The sequence below is a fragment of the Tachyglossus aculeatus genome, chromosome 22, assembly GCF_015852505.1.
Source record: "Tachyglossus aculeatus isolate mTacAcu1 chromosome 22, mTacAcu1.pri, whole genome shotgun sequence".
Taxonomy (NCBI): domain Eukaryota; kingdom Metazoa; phylum Chordata; class Mammalia; order Monotremata; family Tachyglossidae; genus Tachyglossus; species Tachyglossus aculeatus.
In genome coordinates, this window is record NC_052087.1 from 35,598,834 (window position 1) to 35,616,496 (window position 17,663).

Here is a 17,663-nt window from a genome sequence, read left to right on the forward strand (position 1 = left end):
TCATCTGGAAAATGGGGATGAAGACTGTGAGCCCCACGTGGGACAACCTCAAGACCTTGTATCTACCCCAGCGCTTAGACCAGTGCTTGGCACATAGTAAGTGCCTACAGTGCTTTGCACATAGTAAGCGCTAATAAATGACATCATTATTATTATTATTAACAACAAATACCAACGTTATTATTATCATCATGTGCCGGGCACTCTAGTAAGCACTGGGGTAGATACCAGATAATTGGGTTTAGGACAGTGCTCTCGGTCTTAATCACCATTTCACAGACAAGGTGACTGAGGCACTGATACATAACGGACTTGCCCAAAGTCACACAGCAGACAAGTGGCAGGGCCAAGGATTAAAACCCAGGTCCTCTAACTTCCAAGTCTGTGCTCTTTCCACACAGCTTCCCCACTCACCCGTGCAGACCTCCCAACTCTCCTTTCCCGGCATATCTACTGCTTCAGCTACACAATATCTCCCTCGATGCCCTGTTCACAAGAACAACCTGCCTCCCGTCTGAGCAGCAAACTGGGGAATATATTCCCCCTCCTGCCCGCTTATTCGTTCACAGGTTACCAGAGCCGATACGGCAGCCAAAGTCTACCATGAAAAAGGAAGAGGAGTCTGGAGGGATGAGCGGGGAGGGGGCCCCAGGAATACCGGTGGTGAGTCTGGATTGATGGGAGAGGGGCTCGGAAGCGGAGACGTTGGCCTGTCTGCCATTGTCCTTGTGGCTTTCCCTGCTCCACGCTACCTGCACTCCAGGCTCCCACCTCTTCCTCCATCACCCCTTCCCCGGGCGACTTTCCGTGGCTGATCCCTCCTGATTTCAGCGGTGTGAAATGGATTAGGAGACAAGGGCACGGGGTACCTTCAAAGGTGTGCTGATCGATGATGAGAAGGTTGTGCACCTCAACCTCCTCTCCAAAGGAGGTCTCGTGTGGGGCCGTGCTGCTGGAGAATAACTTGCTGGAGCTGACGCTGCTAGATAAAGCCTGGGAACAGAGAGGGCCGAGGTCACTCCCTCGGCCTCCCCACCCCCAGGAGCAAGGGAGGAGGAGGAGGAAATGGAGGAAGAAGGGAGAATCACTGGTGAATGAGGGCTAGAGACCCAACCAGAAATAAGAAAAAAAGAGAGAGAATCGGTTGAGAAAACAGCTGCGGCTCGGTAGGTGAATGAAACGGAGGCACCCAACGGACGGTTCTCTAGGGAGACCAAATTTAAAGCCCCCAGAGTCCCGTAGACTTGGGAGAACTGACACCCAGACCCGAGCAGCTCGGGACCTCGGCGGGAATCAAGATCGATGGAAGAGAACAGCTACAGCTGTGGCTCCCGCTAGGCGGGAGAAGGATTAATGGAGACTGCAGCCTCTGTAGCATTTTTTTTACGGCATTTATTAAGCGCTTACTGTGTGCAAAGCACTGTTCTAAGCGCTGGGGAGGTTACAAGGTGATCAGGGTGTCCCACGGGGGGCTCACGGTCTTCATCCCCATTTTACAGATGAGATAACTGAGGCCCAGAGGCGCTAAATGACTTGCCCAAAGTCAGAGCTGACAATTGGCGGAGCCGGGATTTGAACCCATGCCTCTGACTCCAAAGCCCGGGCTCTTTCCACTGAGCCACGCTGCTTCTATTCTGAGGGTGATGCTCGGACCCAGCCCTCCGACAGGGCAAGGGAACAAAAGCATCAACGTTCCGGGGGGGGGGGGGGGGAGAGAAACATTCCAGAAATACCAGGAATGCTGGGAGAGCAGAAGGATGAATAAAAAGCCCTCGAAGCAGGTGAGAACCCTAGATCGAAGAAGCTCCCACCCACCCCCGAAATTGTGGTTCCTGAGATTTGGGAGATGGGCGTGGAGGAAGAGGAGAGAGGGCAGTCTGGGAAGCCACCCAGCCGTGGCGGAGGGAAACCGGCAAGTCCTTTTTCAACCAAGAAGCAGCGTGGCTCAGTGGAAAGAGCCCGGGCTGGGTTCGAATCCCGGCTCCGCCACTTATCGGCTGTGTGACTTTGGGCAAGTCACTTCACTTCTCTGTGCCTCAGTTACCTCATCTGTAAAATGGGGATTAAGATTGTGAGCCCCCCGTGGGACAACCTGATCACCTTGTACCCCCCCAGCGCTTAGAACGGTGCTTTGCACATAGTAAGCGCTTAATAAATGCCATCATTAATTAATTAACCAGTCAACGGGGGCTCCCGCCAAAAGGCGACCCCCAAATCCACATTGCCTCTGCCCCGTTAATGACCTGCTCTCCCGGAGTAACTGCAACTGACCTGCGTGCTAGCGCTGGGCCTGAGGGCAGTGGTCCCTCCACTGGCATCCTGCACCTCGATGCGGCTGGAGAGTACCCCAAAACACTGTGACCCCTCCTGGTAACAGATCTTCCTGTGAGAGGCAAGCAGAGGGTCATTCATTCGTTCATTCAATCGTATTTATTGAGCGCTTACTGTGTGCAGAGCACTGGGCTAAGCGCTTGGGAAGGACAAGTCGGCAACAGATAGAGAGGGTCCCTACCCGACAGCGGGCTCACAGTCTGGAAATGGCAGGGTGGCCTCGGGTCACCCCTCGGCGGGGCCGCCGCCCCTCGACGCTCCCAACCGGGCTCACCTGGGAGACTCGTAAAGCGGGACGGTGCGGATATGCAGCTTCTGGATCTCGTCGATGGTGCCGATGGTGAGGGTGCTGTTGTTGGCCAGCGCCAAGCTGGGCGGGGAATAATAATAATAATAATGATGGCATTTATTAAGCGCTTACTATGTGCAAAGCACTGGGGAATTCACAAGGTGATAAATCAATCAATAGTATTTACTGAGCGCTTAAGCGCTTAGTACAGTGCTCTGCACACAGTAAGCGCTCAATAAATACGATTGATTGATTACTGTGTGCAGAGCACTGTACTAAGCGCTTGGGAAGTACAAGTTGGCAACACACAGAGACGGTCCCTACCGAACAGTGGGCACACACAGTCTAGAAGGGAGAGACAGAGAACAAAACAAAACATATCAACAAAATAAAATAAGTAGAATAGATATGTACAAGTAAAATAGAGTAATAAATACGTACAAACATATATACAGGTGCTGTGGGGAAGGGAAGGAAGTAAGGCGGGGGGGGATGGAAAGGTGATCAGGTTGTCCCACGTGGGGCTCCCAGTCTTAATCCCCATTTTACAGATGAGGTAACTGAGGCCCAGAGAAGTGAAGTGACTTGCCTAAAGTCACACAGCTGACAAGTGGTGGAGCCGGGACTTGAACCGATGACCTCCGACTCCAAAGCCCGGGCTCTTTCCACTGAGCCACGCTGCTAGCTGGGTTTAGAACGAGGAGCTCCCGGAGGAGGCCGCGAAAACGCCACCCCCACGCCTCTTCCTCGGCCGCAACACTACCAGCTCTTCCCCGATCCCTCTCTGGCAGCCCATCTCCCTGGGCGCGCGGGTTTGAAAAAGGAGCGATGCCCTGGGCCCGGGCAACCGGCCTTTGCCCCTCCTCCACGGAGCGGGAGTTGGGGCTCACCTGTCAGGGTAGCCATCTGAGTTGAGAGGACACATGTAATTGACTTCCTTGAGGTTGACGTTGGAGAAGACCAACTTATGGTTGCTGCTGTAGATGACGGTGGGGCGGTCAGAGCAGGCGAAGACGTTGGTGGTGGAGAGGGAGCGGAAAGTCCTCAACACCGTGGGCTGGGTGCCCAGGGTCACCTTCTTACGGTCGCTCAGCAGGCCTGCGGGACAGAGAGCAAAAGGGCCGTCGTGGGCGCCCAATACCCCTGCTGCGGTCATCGGGAGACAGGGAGCAATAAATAACAACAGCAATGACAATTAAGGTATGTGTTAAGCGTTTACTATGTGCCAGGCGCTGTTCTAAGCGCTGGGGTAGATACCCGATCATAGGGATGGACACAGTCCCTGTCCCTCGTGGGGCTCACGGTCTTAATCTCCATTTTACAGATGAGGAAACTACCAATAATAATGGCATTTATTAAGCGCTTACTATGTGCAAAGCACTGTTCTAGGAGCTGGGGAGGTTACAAAGTGATTGGATCGTCCCACAGGGGGCTCACAGTCTTAATCCCCATTTTAGAGATGAGGTCACTGAGGCACAGAGAAGTGAAGTACAGTGCTCTGCACATAGTAAGCGCTCAATAAATACGACTGATGAAGTGACTTGCCCAGGGTCAAACAGCAGACAAGTGGCAGAGCCGGGATTAGACCCCATGACCTTCTGATTCCCAGGCCCGTGCTCTATCCACTATAATAATGATGGCCCTTGCCAAGCACTTACTATGTGCAAAGCACTGTTCTAAGCACTGGGGAAGGTACAAGGTAATCAGGTCATTCCACAGGGAGTTCACAGTCTTAATCCCCATCTTATAGATGAGGGAACTGAGGCACAGGGGAGTGAAGTGACTCATCCAAAGTCACACAGCTGACAAGTGGCGGAGCCGGGATGGGAACCCATGACCTCCGATTCCCAAGCCCGGGCTCTTTCCACTGAGCCACGCTGCCTCTCTATAGGGAGCGCGGGAACCCGTAGCAACTTGGAAGGGGATTGAGAAGAAGGACGGGAAGATGGGCGGCTAAGGGGAAGGGAAGAACGACGGAAAGACAGGTGGCTAAGGGGTTCCACGGCTCACAGTCTGGGGGGCCTTCAGAGAGAGGCGGGCCCTTTCCAGCCCCGGCCCTCACCCGTCTCGATGCTGAGCCCGAAGTAGAAAAGGGCTCCGTCTCCCAGGGCGCACAGGAGGTAATGGCTGCTCTCAAAAGTTGTCATCAGGATGGAGCGAGGGATGATCTCTGCCAGGGACACCGAGTCGAGTTAGGTTCCCTCCCGGCCCCGCCCCGGCCACCCGGCCCTCCCGGCGGGGCCGCTCTTACCTCCCCCGAGCATTTCCTTGTGCAGCAGCTCGAAGGAGGGGAGCTTCAGGATGCGGGCCGAGATGTCCGTCCAGAGGCCGATGGCACAGAGCGGCGACATCCCGTGGCTGTCCCCCAGCGGCGTGATGTCCAGGCAGGCCACTTCGTGCTCCATCTCCGTGTGGCTAAGGAAGGGGGAAGCGGCGCTCAGCCGGGAGGGAAAGGACGGGGAAGGAGGAGCTGGCTTCTAGGGGGGGCGGGTCGGGAGGTCCCCCGCTCACCTTATCTGCCGCAGTTCCCGGGGATGGATCTGCAGGTAGTAGAGGGCCCGCCCCACAGCCACCACCACCTGACTGCTGTTGCACGAGGCCACGCTGATGTTCTTTCCCTGAGGCTCCTTCCATTCGCTCACCAGGGCTTTGGGCTCTTGAGTGACCAGTCGAACCGAGGCTGACGTGATCTAGACGGGAGGGAAGCCGCAGAGGACCGTCGTGGGTGGTGGCGGTGGCCCAGCCACAGGCCGAGAGGACCCTGAGAACTCTGCCGCACAGGAGCCCGAGAAGGGACCTCACCATTTTTCTTTCCCCGCATCTATTTCTACCTTAGAATACGCAGAGACTCTGTGATCATCATCAACGGTATTTACTGAGCACTTACTGTGTGCAGAGCACTGTACTAATAATAATAATGATGGCATTTGTTAAGCGCTTACTATGTGCAAAGCACTGTTCTAAGCGCTGGAGAGGTTACAAGGTGATCAGGTTGTCTCACAGGGGGCTGTCTTCATCCCCATTTTACACATGAGGTCACTGAGGCCCAGAAAGTTAAGTGACTCGCCCAAAGTCACACAGCTGACAATTGGTGGAGCCGGGATTTGAACCCATGACCTCTGACTCCAAAGTCCGGGCTCTTTCCACTAAGCCACGCCGCTTCTACTAAAAGCGTGGGAGAGTTGGCAGACACGTTCTCTGCCCACAATCAGCTTACGGTCTAGAGGCCTGAGAGTTGCAGGGTGGGCTCTTCAAATGGATTGAGTTATAAAGATTTTGAAAGTAGTCAGGAGATTTGGGTTTGGTCTTAGAAAAGCGGAGACTCAAAGACTCCAGACTGAAAGCTCGTTGTGGGCAGGGAATGTGTCCGTTTATTGTTATATTATACTCTCCCAAGCGCTTAGAACGGTGTTCCGCACACAGTAAGAGCTCAATAAATACGACAACGAATGAATGAAAGAGCCGAGGGTCAGCGAGAGGGAGGTGGATTAAGCGGGTAACCGGCTAACAGACCCAGTGGGAAGGGCTTGAAACACCCGAGGAGCCCCCGACATTGCCAGGGTGGCAAGCACGGGCAAAGACCGGCTACAGGCTCCACTCCAAAGCCCTGAAAAACAGCGCACTGCGATGCTCGGCAGGAGCAGAGCTAAGGCCCTGCTGAGAGCTCACCTCCTCCAGGAGGCCTTCCCAGACTGAGCCCCTTCCTTCCTCTCCCCCTCGTCCCCCTCTCCATCCCCCCGTCTTACCTCCTTCCCTTACCCACAGCACCTGTATATATGTTTGTACATATTTATTACTCTATTTATGTATTTATTTATTTTACTTGTACATTTCTATCCTATTTATTTTATTTTGTTGGTATGTTTGGTTTTGTTCTCTGTCTCCCCCTTTTAGACTGTGAGCCCACTGTTGGGTAGGGACTGTCTCTATGTGTTGCCAATTTGTACTTCCCAAGCGCTTAGTACAGTGATCTGCACATAGTAAGCGCTCAATAAATACGATTGATTGATTGATTGATTGAGCAGTATATCCACCAGACAGAACTGGCATGCTGAGAATTGCTGGCTCCTGCCTTCTATCAGTGAGGGCAGGGGCTGGAAAGAGCCCTCCTCTCTCTCAATGATTATGATGATGATGGCATTTATTAAGCACTTACTATGTGCAAAGCACTGTTCTTAGCGCTGGGGAGGTTACAAGGTGATCAGGTTGTCCCACCGGGGGCTCACAGTCTTAATTCCCATTTTCCAGATGAGGTAACTGAGGCACAGAGAAGTTAAGTGACTTGCCCAAAGTCACACAACTGACACTTGGCGGAGCTGGGATTTGAACCCATGACGTCTGACTCCAAAGTCCGGGCTCTTTCCACTGAGCCACCCTGCTTCTCTCTGAAGGCCCCTGAGACTGTGATCTTATTACTCTATTTTATTCGTACATATTTATTCTATTTATTTTATTCTGTTAATATGTTTTGTTTTGTTGTCTGTCTCCCCCTTCTAGACTGTGAGCCCACTGTTGGGTAGGGACCGTCTCTATATGTTGCCAACTTGTACTTCCCAAGCACTTAGTACAGTGCTCTGCACACAGTAAGCGCTCAGTAAATACGATTGATTGATTCCCTTCCCCACAGCACCTGTGTATATATATGTATATATGTTTGTATGTATTTATTACTCTATTTTACTTGTACATATTTATTCTATTTTATTCTGTTAATATATTTTGTTTTGTTGTCTGTCTCCCCCTTCTAGACTGTGAGCCCACTGTTGGGTAGGGACCCGTCTCTATATGTTGCCAACTTCTACTTCCCAAGCGCTTAGTCCAGTGCTCTGCACACAGTAAGCGCTCAATAAATACGATTGAATGAATGAATGAATGATCTGAGGAGCCCCTTAGCCTCCCGTCTTCCAGTCGTTCTCAATCCCCTTCCAAGCTGCCACAAATTCCCCCTCTCCCTGCTGAGAAGCAGCACGGCACCGTGGCTAGAGCACGGGCCCGGGAATCAAAAGGCCATGGGTTCTAATCCCGGCTCCGGAACAAATCATTGAAATTCTCTGTGTCTTAAGAGTTTCCTCATCTATAAAATGGGGATTGTGACTGTAGGTAAGCCCCACGTGGGACAGGGACTGTGTCCAACCTTATAATCTTCCATCTACCCCAACACTTAGAACATTGCCTGGCGCATAGCAAGCGCTTACCACACACCGTAATTATTACTGTTATTATTTAGAGTTTTAAAAATAAGGTGAGAAGACAGCAAGCAGAACCCTGTCCTGCGAAGGCTGAGTGACTGAGGAGCTCTCTCTACCCACAGCCCTAGGGTGCGAACGTGTACACCGAGAAAGCGGAAAGATGCGGTTAGCTTCAGGCGGTTACCTGGATCAGCTGCTGATGGGCCACATTTCCACAGAAGAAGGTTTGCTGATTATCCACAAATCCCGTCAACTCTGTTTCCTCCACCTCCTCCCCGTTCAGCATCAGAACTCTGTGAATGGAACAGAAAATTAGGGTCAGGCCGAGAGCAGCCTCCTCCTCCGCGACCCACTGGGCGGTACCGACTGAGCGCTTACTGTGTGCCGCGTGTCGTACTAAGCATTTGGGTGAGGACGATGTACAACACAGTTGGTAATCAGGATCCCTGCCTGACTCTTTAGGGAGAGACAGACGTTAAAATTAATTTCAGATCTGTACCTAAGTGCTGTGGGGCTGAGTGGGGTGACAATCGAGAGTACCCTGCCTGACTCTTTAGGGAGAGACAGACGTTAAAATTAATTTCAGATCTGTACGTAAGTGCTGTGGGGCTGAGTGGGGTGACTATCGAGAGTACCCTGCCTGACTCTTCAGGGAGAGACAGACGTTAAAATTAATTTCAGATCTGTACGTAAGTGCTGTGGGGCTGAGTGGGGTGACTATCGAGAGTCCAGATCCCAGGACACAGGTGATGCAGAAGAGAGAGCGAGTGCTTTAGTCTTCAACCACCGAAGGGTTTTCGCTAGCTCACCTAGTCTGGCCCACAAATGACAGAACCAAGGTGTCATCGGTTTCCCGGCTGGAGTTGGACCTCAGGGGCCACAGACCTGGAAAAGAAGACGGAAAGTACTAAATTTCAATCCCGGGGACCGGGCCCAGAACCCGGTTCTTGAAGAAACCCCTCAGGCCATTGGAGGCTACCTCGCCCTCCCGCGGTTCTCCTCCACAACCAATTTCTCTGTGAAAGCAGAAGCGGTATAGCCTAGTGGATAGAGCTCGGGCCTAACAGTCAGAAGGACCCAGGCTCCACTCCCGGCTCCGCCACGTGTCTGCTGTGTGATCTTGGGCCAAGTCGCTTAACTTCTCTGTGCCTCAGTTCCCTCACCTGCAAAATGGGGATTAAGACTGTGAGCCCCATGCTGGACGGGGACTGTGTCCAGCTTATCTTCTATCTACACCAGCGCTTAGAACAGCGTCTGGCATGTAGGAAGAGCTCAACAAATACCACAGTTATTACTGTTCAAGAGTGGAAGTGGTGGTTCTCTTTGACCTGGAGACCCATCCTCCAGATGAGACGGAGGTGGGTCTGCCCTCCCTCTCCAAACCCAAGGGCCAGACTGACCCCTTGGCTCCCCCCGACCCCCAATTCCGCTCCCCTCCCCTCCCTGGGGACCCCCCAACCCCGGGCCCGAGTTATGAACCTTTGATGCCCGGCAAGTCAATGCTGGCGTGTTCGTGGATTCCGATTCCGTTGCGGATGATCCGCAGGGAGCCCTCTTTGAAGGCACCAGAGCAGGTGACCAGCTGCGGACAGAGCAAAGGCCTCATAAGACCCGGGAGATGGGCGTCTTTCTCTGACACTAACCCTACCCCCACGCCGGGCCAGCGTGCCTGGGGCGGAGGTGGAGGCTGCTGAACTAGAGAAGCAGCGTGGCTCAGTGGAAAGAGCCCGGGCTTTGGAGTCGGACGTCATGGGTTCAAATCCCGGCTCCGCCAATTGTCAGCTGTGTGACTCTGGGCAAGTCACTTCACTTCTCTGGGCCTCAGTTCCCTCATCTGGAAAATGGGGATTAGGACTGTGAGCCCCCCGTGGGACAACCTGATCTTGATCCCAGTGCTTAGAACAGTGCTTTGCACATAGTAAGCACTTAATAAATGCCATTATTATTATTATAATAGAGTACAGGCCTGGGATTCAGAAGGACCTGGGTTCTAATCCCGGCTCTGCCACTTTTCTGTTGTGTGATCCTGGGCAGGTCACTCTATTTCCTCCGGGCCTCCGTTACCTCATCCGTAAAATGGGGATTAAGACTGTGAGCTCCATGTGGGACGTGAACTGTGTCCGACCTGATTATTTTCTATCTGCCCCGGCGCGTCATTCAGTGTCTGGCACATAGTGAACACTTAACAGATAGCGTTAAGGAAAAAAAAAAAATCCAGTCATCTAGGGGTCCTAAGCCTCTAGACTGTAAGCTCACTGTGGGCAGGGAATGTGTGTCTGTTATATTGTTATATCGTACTTTCCCAAGCGCTTAGGATACTGTTCTACACACAGTAAGCGCTCAATAAATACGACTGACTGACTGAATAAGCCAACCCACTGGGGCAAAGCAAGGGAAAGGCTTTCTCTCGCACCTCAACAGCCAAACCTCCCACCATGTTCACTAGGAGAGCTGGGAAGGACGAGCCCCCTTCCCTCTTTGCGGAGAGGTGGATTTTCCGCGTCTTCCAAGGAGCGGCAACCTTACCTGCCCCTGTCCCTGCCTCTCCAGGTCCACCACGCACATGTCCACGATGGGTCCCAGGTTGGTAAAGGTTTCCATGGCCACCACATAGGACCCTTGCTCGTTGCTGTCCACGTTAAGCTAGGAACAAACCGAGACGTTACTCTTCAGGGGAGCCCAGAAACGTGGCCTTCGTCATCCAGAAGGACTCCGAATGGAGTGGGTTTTCTTCAACCCGCCCGGAGGTTGCCGTTTACGGGAACCTCCCCTCCTCCTAAAACGGACTGGCAACCAGACAGAACCGTTTGACAAAGGACCCCTCGACTCAGTGATCCGTGGGGCAGAGGGGGCAGGACAGATGGAAGATGTCAGCGGTACTGTGAATGGCGAGGGGCCAGGCTGAGCCGAGGCTGGGCCAGATGGCGATCTGACCGTTGCGGGTTCTGAGAAACGGCCAAAACAGAGGAGGAGAAACTTAACCCTCCAAACGAGACTCACGGAGAGCGGAGGAGGCCAGGAGACAGGGCGTCGGGAGGGGCCCTCACCTTCACAAGCTGGGAGTCCCCGAGGCGAGAGCCGACAAACACTACGCCGTTGTCGAGGTACGTCAAGCACTCAGCGATGGAGGTCTGTGACAGACAGAAGAAGACAGCGCTTAGAACAGTGCTTTGCACATTGACGAGCAGCGTGGCTCAGTGGAATGCCCTCCCTCTGACCCTCCGCCAAGCTATCTCTCTTCCTCCCTTCAAGGCCCTACTGAGAGCTCACCTGCTCCAGGAGGCCTTCCCACACTGAGCCCCTTCCTTCCTCTCCTCCTCGTCCCCCTCTCCATCCCCCCCATCTTACCTCCTTCCCTTCCCCACAGCACCTGTATATATGTATATATGTTCGTACATATTTATTACTCTATTTATTTTACTTGTACATATCTATTTATTTTATTTTGTTAGTATGTTTGGTTTTGTTCTCTGTCTCCCCCTTTTAGACTGTGAGCCCACTACTGGGTAGGGACTGTCTCTATATGTTGCCAACTTGTACTTCCCAAGCGCTTAGTACAGTGCTCTGCACACAGTAAGCGCTCAATAAATATGATTGATGATGACGATGATGATGGAAAGAGCATGGGCTTTGGAGTCAGAGGTCATGGGTTCAAATCCCGGCTCCACCAACTGTTAGCTGTGTGACTTTGGGCACGTCATTTAACTTCTCTGTGCCTCGGTGACCTGTAAAATGGGGATTAAAACTGTGAGCCCCCCGTGGGACAACACGATCACCTTGTAACCTCCCCAGCCCTTAGAACAGTGCTTTGCACATAGTAAGCGCTTAAAAAAACACCATCATTGTTATAGTAAGCGCTTAATAAATGCCGTTATTAAGGTAGGAGACTCCACAAGGGAGACGACCCCTGTGGGGTAGAGATGGCAGCCTCCTGGAGTGCGAGCAATCCAGAACCGAGACGGAGACTATAATTCAGGGGTTCACCCGGAAAGCTGCTTGCTTCCACGCTTCGCATCTCTATTTCTTTCTAGCCCCGATACGTCCGGGGGGCCTCCCTGCAAAACATACGACCACTGACGTCTCCTCTCTTTTGCCTCTCCATCCCAGGTGACTTTTTTCACCTTGTTTCCTTCCTCCATTTTCTATGGTCAAGGCCTGTCTCCTTCCCTCTCTCTTTCTTACTCTCTCTCTCTCTCTCTCTTCCTCCCACCCTGCACTGTCTAGGGCTGGCTCACCGCAGGAGTTGAAGGTGGGGGAAGAGGGAGTTCACCCCGACCCTGAGCTACCCGGGGGCTTCAAAGGGTTGGTTTTCCCGGCCGGATACCCTTGCCCAAGTCCCACCTCTACAGGAGCAGAGCGAGGGTGACCCTCAGGCCCAACATTTTGGCTCCCCACACCCCATCCTGGACTGAGTCAAAGGCCGGGTCCACCCGAGAGCACCAAAGAGGACAGGGCGGTGAAGACCGACGAGGGTGGTGAAGACGTCTGGTGGCAGGGCAGTAGTGGCGCTAGGCCTGAAGGGACAAACCCTACCTCTCCGAGGAGTTCCACTCGCAAATCTTTGAGGGTGACGGTGCCATCCATCTGCTCCTCCTTCTCCAGAAGCAGCATGAAAAGGCGACCTTCCATGTCTCCGAGCAGATAGCGGGAGCCGTTGGGATCCACACGGTTGTGGCACACAATGGTGCTTTGCTGCCACCGGGGAAGAGGAGGAATGGGAGATGAGGCCCCGGCCTAACCCTTTGGCCCCTTTACCAAGCACAAACCAACGTGCCAGGAGAAAGTAAAACAAGGAAATCTAAAAAAAGCAGTTCAGAGATGCCCTCGGTTGGCAAGGAACACATAAGTACCCGAAATTGAGTCAAGTTCATACGACTTTCAAAGTAAAAACACATGTACTTTGACATTCCCTGTGGAACACAACACTCTTTACAGACCCCCATTCAATCATTTATTTATTTATTTTATTTGTACATATCTATTCTATTTATTTTATTTTGTTAGTATGTTTGGTTTTGTTCTCTGTCTCCCCCTTTTAGACTGTAAGCCCACTGTTGGGTAGGGACTGTCTCTGTATGTTGCCAATTTGTACTTCCCAAGCGCTTAGTACAGTGCTCTGCACATAGTAAGCGCTCAATAAATACGATTGATGATGATGATGATGATGATCATGAGAAGCAGCATGGCTCAGTGGAAAGAGCACAGGCTTGGGAGTCAGAGGTCATGGGTTCTAATCCCGGCTCCGCCACTTATCAGCTGTGTGACTTTGGGCAAGTCACTTCACTTCTCTGGGCCTCAGTTCCCTCATCTGTAAAATGGGGACTAAGATGTGAGCCCCCCATGGGACAACCTGATCACCCTGTATCCCCCCAGAGCTTAGAACAGTACTTTGCACAAAGTAAGCGTTTAACAAACACCATCACTATGATTATTATTATTATTTATTGAGCACTTACTGTGTGCAGAGCTCTGTATTAAGTGCTGGGGGGAGTACAATATAACGGAGTTGTGTGCAGAGCTCTGTATTAAGTGCTGGGGGGAGTACAATATAACGGAGTTGGTAGACACATTCCCTGCCCACAGGGAGTTTCAACTCTGGAGCGGGGAGACTGTTCCACTTTCAGGGCTCTAACTGTGCAGAAAAGAGATAGGGAATACTACACCCTCTTGGGCACTTATGTCTTTTCAATTTATTCTGCTCCCTCTAGTTGTAAATACTTTTCTATTGGTCTCCGCCCTGTAGACTGGAAGCTCACTGTGGGCAGGGACTGTGTCTGTTCCATTATTATGTTCTGGCCCTGCTGAGAGCTCACCTCCTCCAGGAGGCCTTCCCAGACTAAGCCCCTTCCTTCCTCTCCCCCTCGTCCCCCTCTCCATCCCCCCATCTTACCTCCCTCCCTTCCCCACAGCACCTGTATATATGTATATATGTTTGTACATATTTTTTTACTCAATTTATTTATTTATTTAATTTGTACATATCTATTCTATTTATTTTATTTTGTTAGTATGTTTGGTTTTGTTCTCTGTCTCCCCCTTTTAGACTGTGAGCCCACTGTTGGGTAGGGACTGTCTCTATATGTTGCCAATTTGTACTTCCCAAGCGTTTAGTACAGTGCTCTGCACATAGTAAGCGCTCAATAAATACGATTGATGATGATGATGATTAGATTGTACTTTCCCCAACGCTTAGTACAGTGCTCCGTACACAGTAAACTCTCAATAAATATGATTAAGAGTGCTGACAATTCTTCTTTCCTGGGATCGATAATCAATAATAAAGGAACTAGTAGTCAAGAAGTACGCCTCATTTCTTATAAGATCTGCCTTCTCTCCCTACTCACAGGGTTTTTGTAATGGTTGAAATGATCTAATTAATGTGAGAGCACTTTGGAGATAAAAACAGTATAGCAAACTAAGGTATTATTATTGGAAGCAGCATGACGTAGCAGATACAGAACGGGCCTTGGGGTCCGAAGGTTATGGGTTCCAATCCTGGCTCCGCCACTTGTCTGCTGTGTGGCCTTGGGCAAATCACTTCACTTCTCTGGGCCTCAGTTCCCTCATCTGGAAAATGGGGATTGAGACTGTGAGTCCCACGTGGGCCAGGGACTTTGTCCAAACCCTATTTGCTTGTCTCTGCCCCAGCACTTAATACAGTGGCTGGTACACAGAGAGTGCTTAACAAATACCACAGATATCATTACTATTATTATTATTATTATTATTAATCATTATTATTGATAAGAGGCTGGAAAAAAATCATGAAATGTGCTGATGTAGCAACTGCGACAAAAACACGATTCTACGGTGTTTCCAGTGACAGTTTATGGATCGGAAAGCTGGACGGTGAAAAATGGGATAGAAAGAGCATCGATTCTTTTGAAATGTGGTGTTGGAGAAGGCTTTCGCAAATAAATAAAAACAAATAAATGGGTTTGGGAGCAAATTAATTCAAGGTGGTCTTTGGAAGGCCAAATGACTCAACACATTAGCACATTCTGGATGCATCATCAGGTGGACTGATTCTCTGAAGAGCGCTAATGCTGGAAAATCTCCAGGGAAAACATGGAAGAGGCAGACTGGCAGCTAGATGGATAGAAACCATAACAGCGACAACTGTAGAATTGTTAGCAAGGTTACGGATTATGGTAGAAGATAGGACGCTCTAGAGAAAATATATCCACAGGGTCGCCATGGATCGGAAACAACTCGAAGGCATTTGATGATGATAATAATAATAATACAAGTGAAAGCTCCTGGCGGGCAGAGAAGACGTCACTATAATACTGAATACTTCCCAAGGACGTATTACAGTGCCCAACCCCAAGTGGATGCTGGATATATAATAATAATAATAATGACGGCATTTTATTAAGCATTTACTACGTGCAAAGCACTGTTCTAAGTGCTGGGTAGGTTACAAGGTGATTGGTTGTCCCACGGAGGGCTCACAGTCTGAAGCCCCATTTTACAGATGAGATAACTGAGGCCCAGAGAAGTGACTTGCCCAAAGTCACACAGCTGACAGTTGGCGGAGCTAGGATTTGAACCCATGACCTCTGACTCCAAAGTCCGTGCTCTTTTCCACTAAGCCACGCTGCTACTACCGTTCCCTACAAAGTGCAAGAGAAAGGAGCCTTGGTTACCCAGTCTCCAGTTCTCATCCATCCGCTCTATCTCCTCCCACTGTGGGCAGGGAATGTATCTGTTTATTGTTGCATCGTCGTCTCCCAAGCGCTCAGTACAGTGCTCCGCACGCAATACGCACTCAGTAAATACAACTGAATGAATCTTCCGGAGCTTGGAGATGGATCAGCTGCTGCAGTGCCAAAGGGAAGGTTGGGGGAAAGAAAGACTTGGCATCTTAGAGAAGCAGCGTGGCTCAGTGGGACAAGCCCGGGCTTGGGAGTCAGAGGTCGTGGTTTCTAATCCCGGCTCCACCACTTGTCAGCTGTGTGACTTTGGGCAAGTCATTTCACTTCTCTGGGCCTCAGTTACCTCATCTGTAAAATGGCGATTAAAAGTGTGAGCCTCACGTGGGACAACCTACCTTGAACCCCTGCAGCGCTTAGAACAGTGCTTGGCACATAGTAAGTGCTTAAACAAATGCCATTATTATTATTATTATTATTAGCTCACCTTGATAATGGGAGGGGCGATAGCCAGGTACTTATCCCCGTTGTGGTAGGTGATGGATTCCTGCCCGATGATGATGGCACCTCCAAAGGGCTCTGGGACTGTGGGAGAGCAACAGACTAGATTAAGGAGCATGGAGAGCAGCATTACAATACTCACCCGTCTCTTGAAGATGCCTTCAACAATTTCACATAGAGAGGCATGGGTACATCCCGTGATTTCCCACCCCAATCCCCGTGCAGGAAGGCAATGCAGTCCAGAGACCCACACCTTCCCGAATGCGTTCGGTACTTTCCACTTCCGAGGCTTCAACCATCTCCTCTGCTGCTGTCCTTCCCTTGTTTCTAAATCCCCATGCCTCCTTAGCCCACCTCAAAATCGGGATTAGGGAGAGTAACGCCTCAGTGAATTATTAAAGGGGATCTCCTAGAAAAACCGGGCTGTGGTTACAAGCGAGGAAGTGGGGAAAAACACTCCACGGTGGACTAACAGGTAGGCCAAAAGAAAGGCAGTCCCAGGAATTGGGAGAACAGGGAAAAATCATACGAGCAGGGTCGGAGCTGAGTTGCAGGCTGAAATGAATCAACAGAAGCTGGAGATGAGTGGGAAAATCCCAACAGCCAGCTGGACTTCTAGACTGTGAGCCCGCTGTTGGGTAGGGACTGTCTCTATATGTTGCCGACTTGTATTTCCCAAGCGCTTAGTACAGTGCTCTGCACACAGTAAGCGCTCAATAAATACGATTGATCGATTGTTAGAGCTGGCGAAGGCAGGCCTTCCGGAAAACCCAACCAACCTGCGATCACCATGGACGCTTCGGCCTCCACGTTCTCCTGCTTCCAGGGGCCCTTGTTGAATTCCTTCTCTCTCAAGGAAACCTCGTAGGTCTTCACGTGGCGTCCTTGAGGGTCCTGGGCACGGGAGATGTGTGCAGTTAACTCGGGGGAAGGGGGCACAGCAAACTGACAGGATTACTTAATAATAACAGTAACTTCTGAGAGTTAACGTTCTTCAGCAGACCCAAGCCGCTCAAGTGCAATCTCCCCCCATCACCTCCCACTCTACTCCATTCAGCTCTAGAAACCTTAAAGATCTGTGGATGTGTTAAATCAGTGGTATTTACTGAGCACTTACTGTGTGCAGAGCCTGGGAAAGTACACTATGGTAGAGTTGTTAGATCAATCAATCGTATTTATTGAGTGCTTACTGTGTGCAGAGCACTGTACTAAGCGCTTGGGAAGTACAAGCCGGCAACACATATGTTATTTATTTATTATTTATAATAAATGTATTATTATTATTATTTAATTTATTTAATATTTATTAATATTTATTATTTATTTATTTATTATTTGTTTATTGCATATTTATTACTCTGTTTATTTATTTATTTATTTTGCTTGTGCATATCTATCCTATTTATTTTATTTTGTTGGTATGTTCGGTTTTGTTCTCTGTCTCCCCCTTTTAGACTGTGAGCCCACTGTTGGGTAGGGACTGCCTCTATGTGTTGCCAATTTGTACTTCCCAAGCGCTTAGTACAGTGCTCTGCACATAGTAAGCGCTCAATAAATACGATTGATGATGATGATGATGATATGTTAGCTTTACAGGCTGCCAGTGGGAAAGAGAGAAGCTCTTTCGGAACCAGGATATTATACTCTCATTCACTCATTCAATCATATTTATTGAGCGCTTACTGTGTGCAGAGCACT

At 50.5% G+C, this 17,663-nt stretch overlaps 1 protein-coding gene across 1 annotated transcript in view; it reads right to left on the minus strand.

Annotated features, from left to right (window-relative positions):
* The window catches only part of DDB1 (damage specific DNA binding protein 1), a 49,350-nt gene that overhangs the window by 11,061 nt on the left and 20,626 nt on the right, over positions 1-17,663 (minus strand). The window contains exons 5-19 of the mRNA XM_038764359.1: positions 16,745-16,859; positions 15,952-16,049; positions 12,343-12,501; positions 10,857-10,940; positions 10,336-10,452; positions 9,289-9,391; positions 8,619-8,694; positions 7,994-8,102; positions 5,132-5,310; positions 4,872-5,035; positions 4,683-4,790; positions 3,511-3,718; positions 2,606-2,701; positions 2,272-2,383; positions 870-993 (exon numbers count right to left, since the gene is read on the minus strand). Of these exons, the coding sequence (XP_038620287.1) occupies positions 870-993; positions 2,272-2,383; positions 2,606-2,701; positions 3,511-3,718; positions 4,683-4,790; positions 4,872-5,035; positions 5,132-5,310; positions 7,994-8,102; positions 8,619-8,694; positions 9,289-9,391; positions 10,336-10,452; positions 10,857-10,940; positions 12,343-12,501; positions 15,952-16,049; positions 16,745-16,859 (1,852 nt within the window). The remainder of the gene's footprint in view (positions 1-869; positions 994-2,271; positions 2,384-2,605; positions 2,702-3,510; positions 3,719-4,682; positions 4,791-4,871; positions 5,036-5,131; positions 5,311-7,993; positions 8,103-8,618; positions 8,695-9,288; positions 9,392-10,335; positions 10,453-10,856; positions 10,941-12,342; positions 12,502-15,951; positions 16,050-16,744; positions 16,860-17,663) is intronic.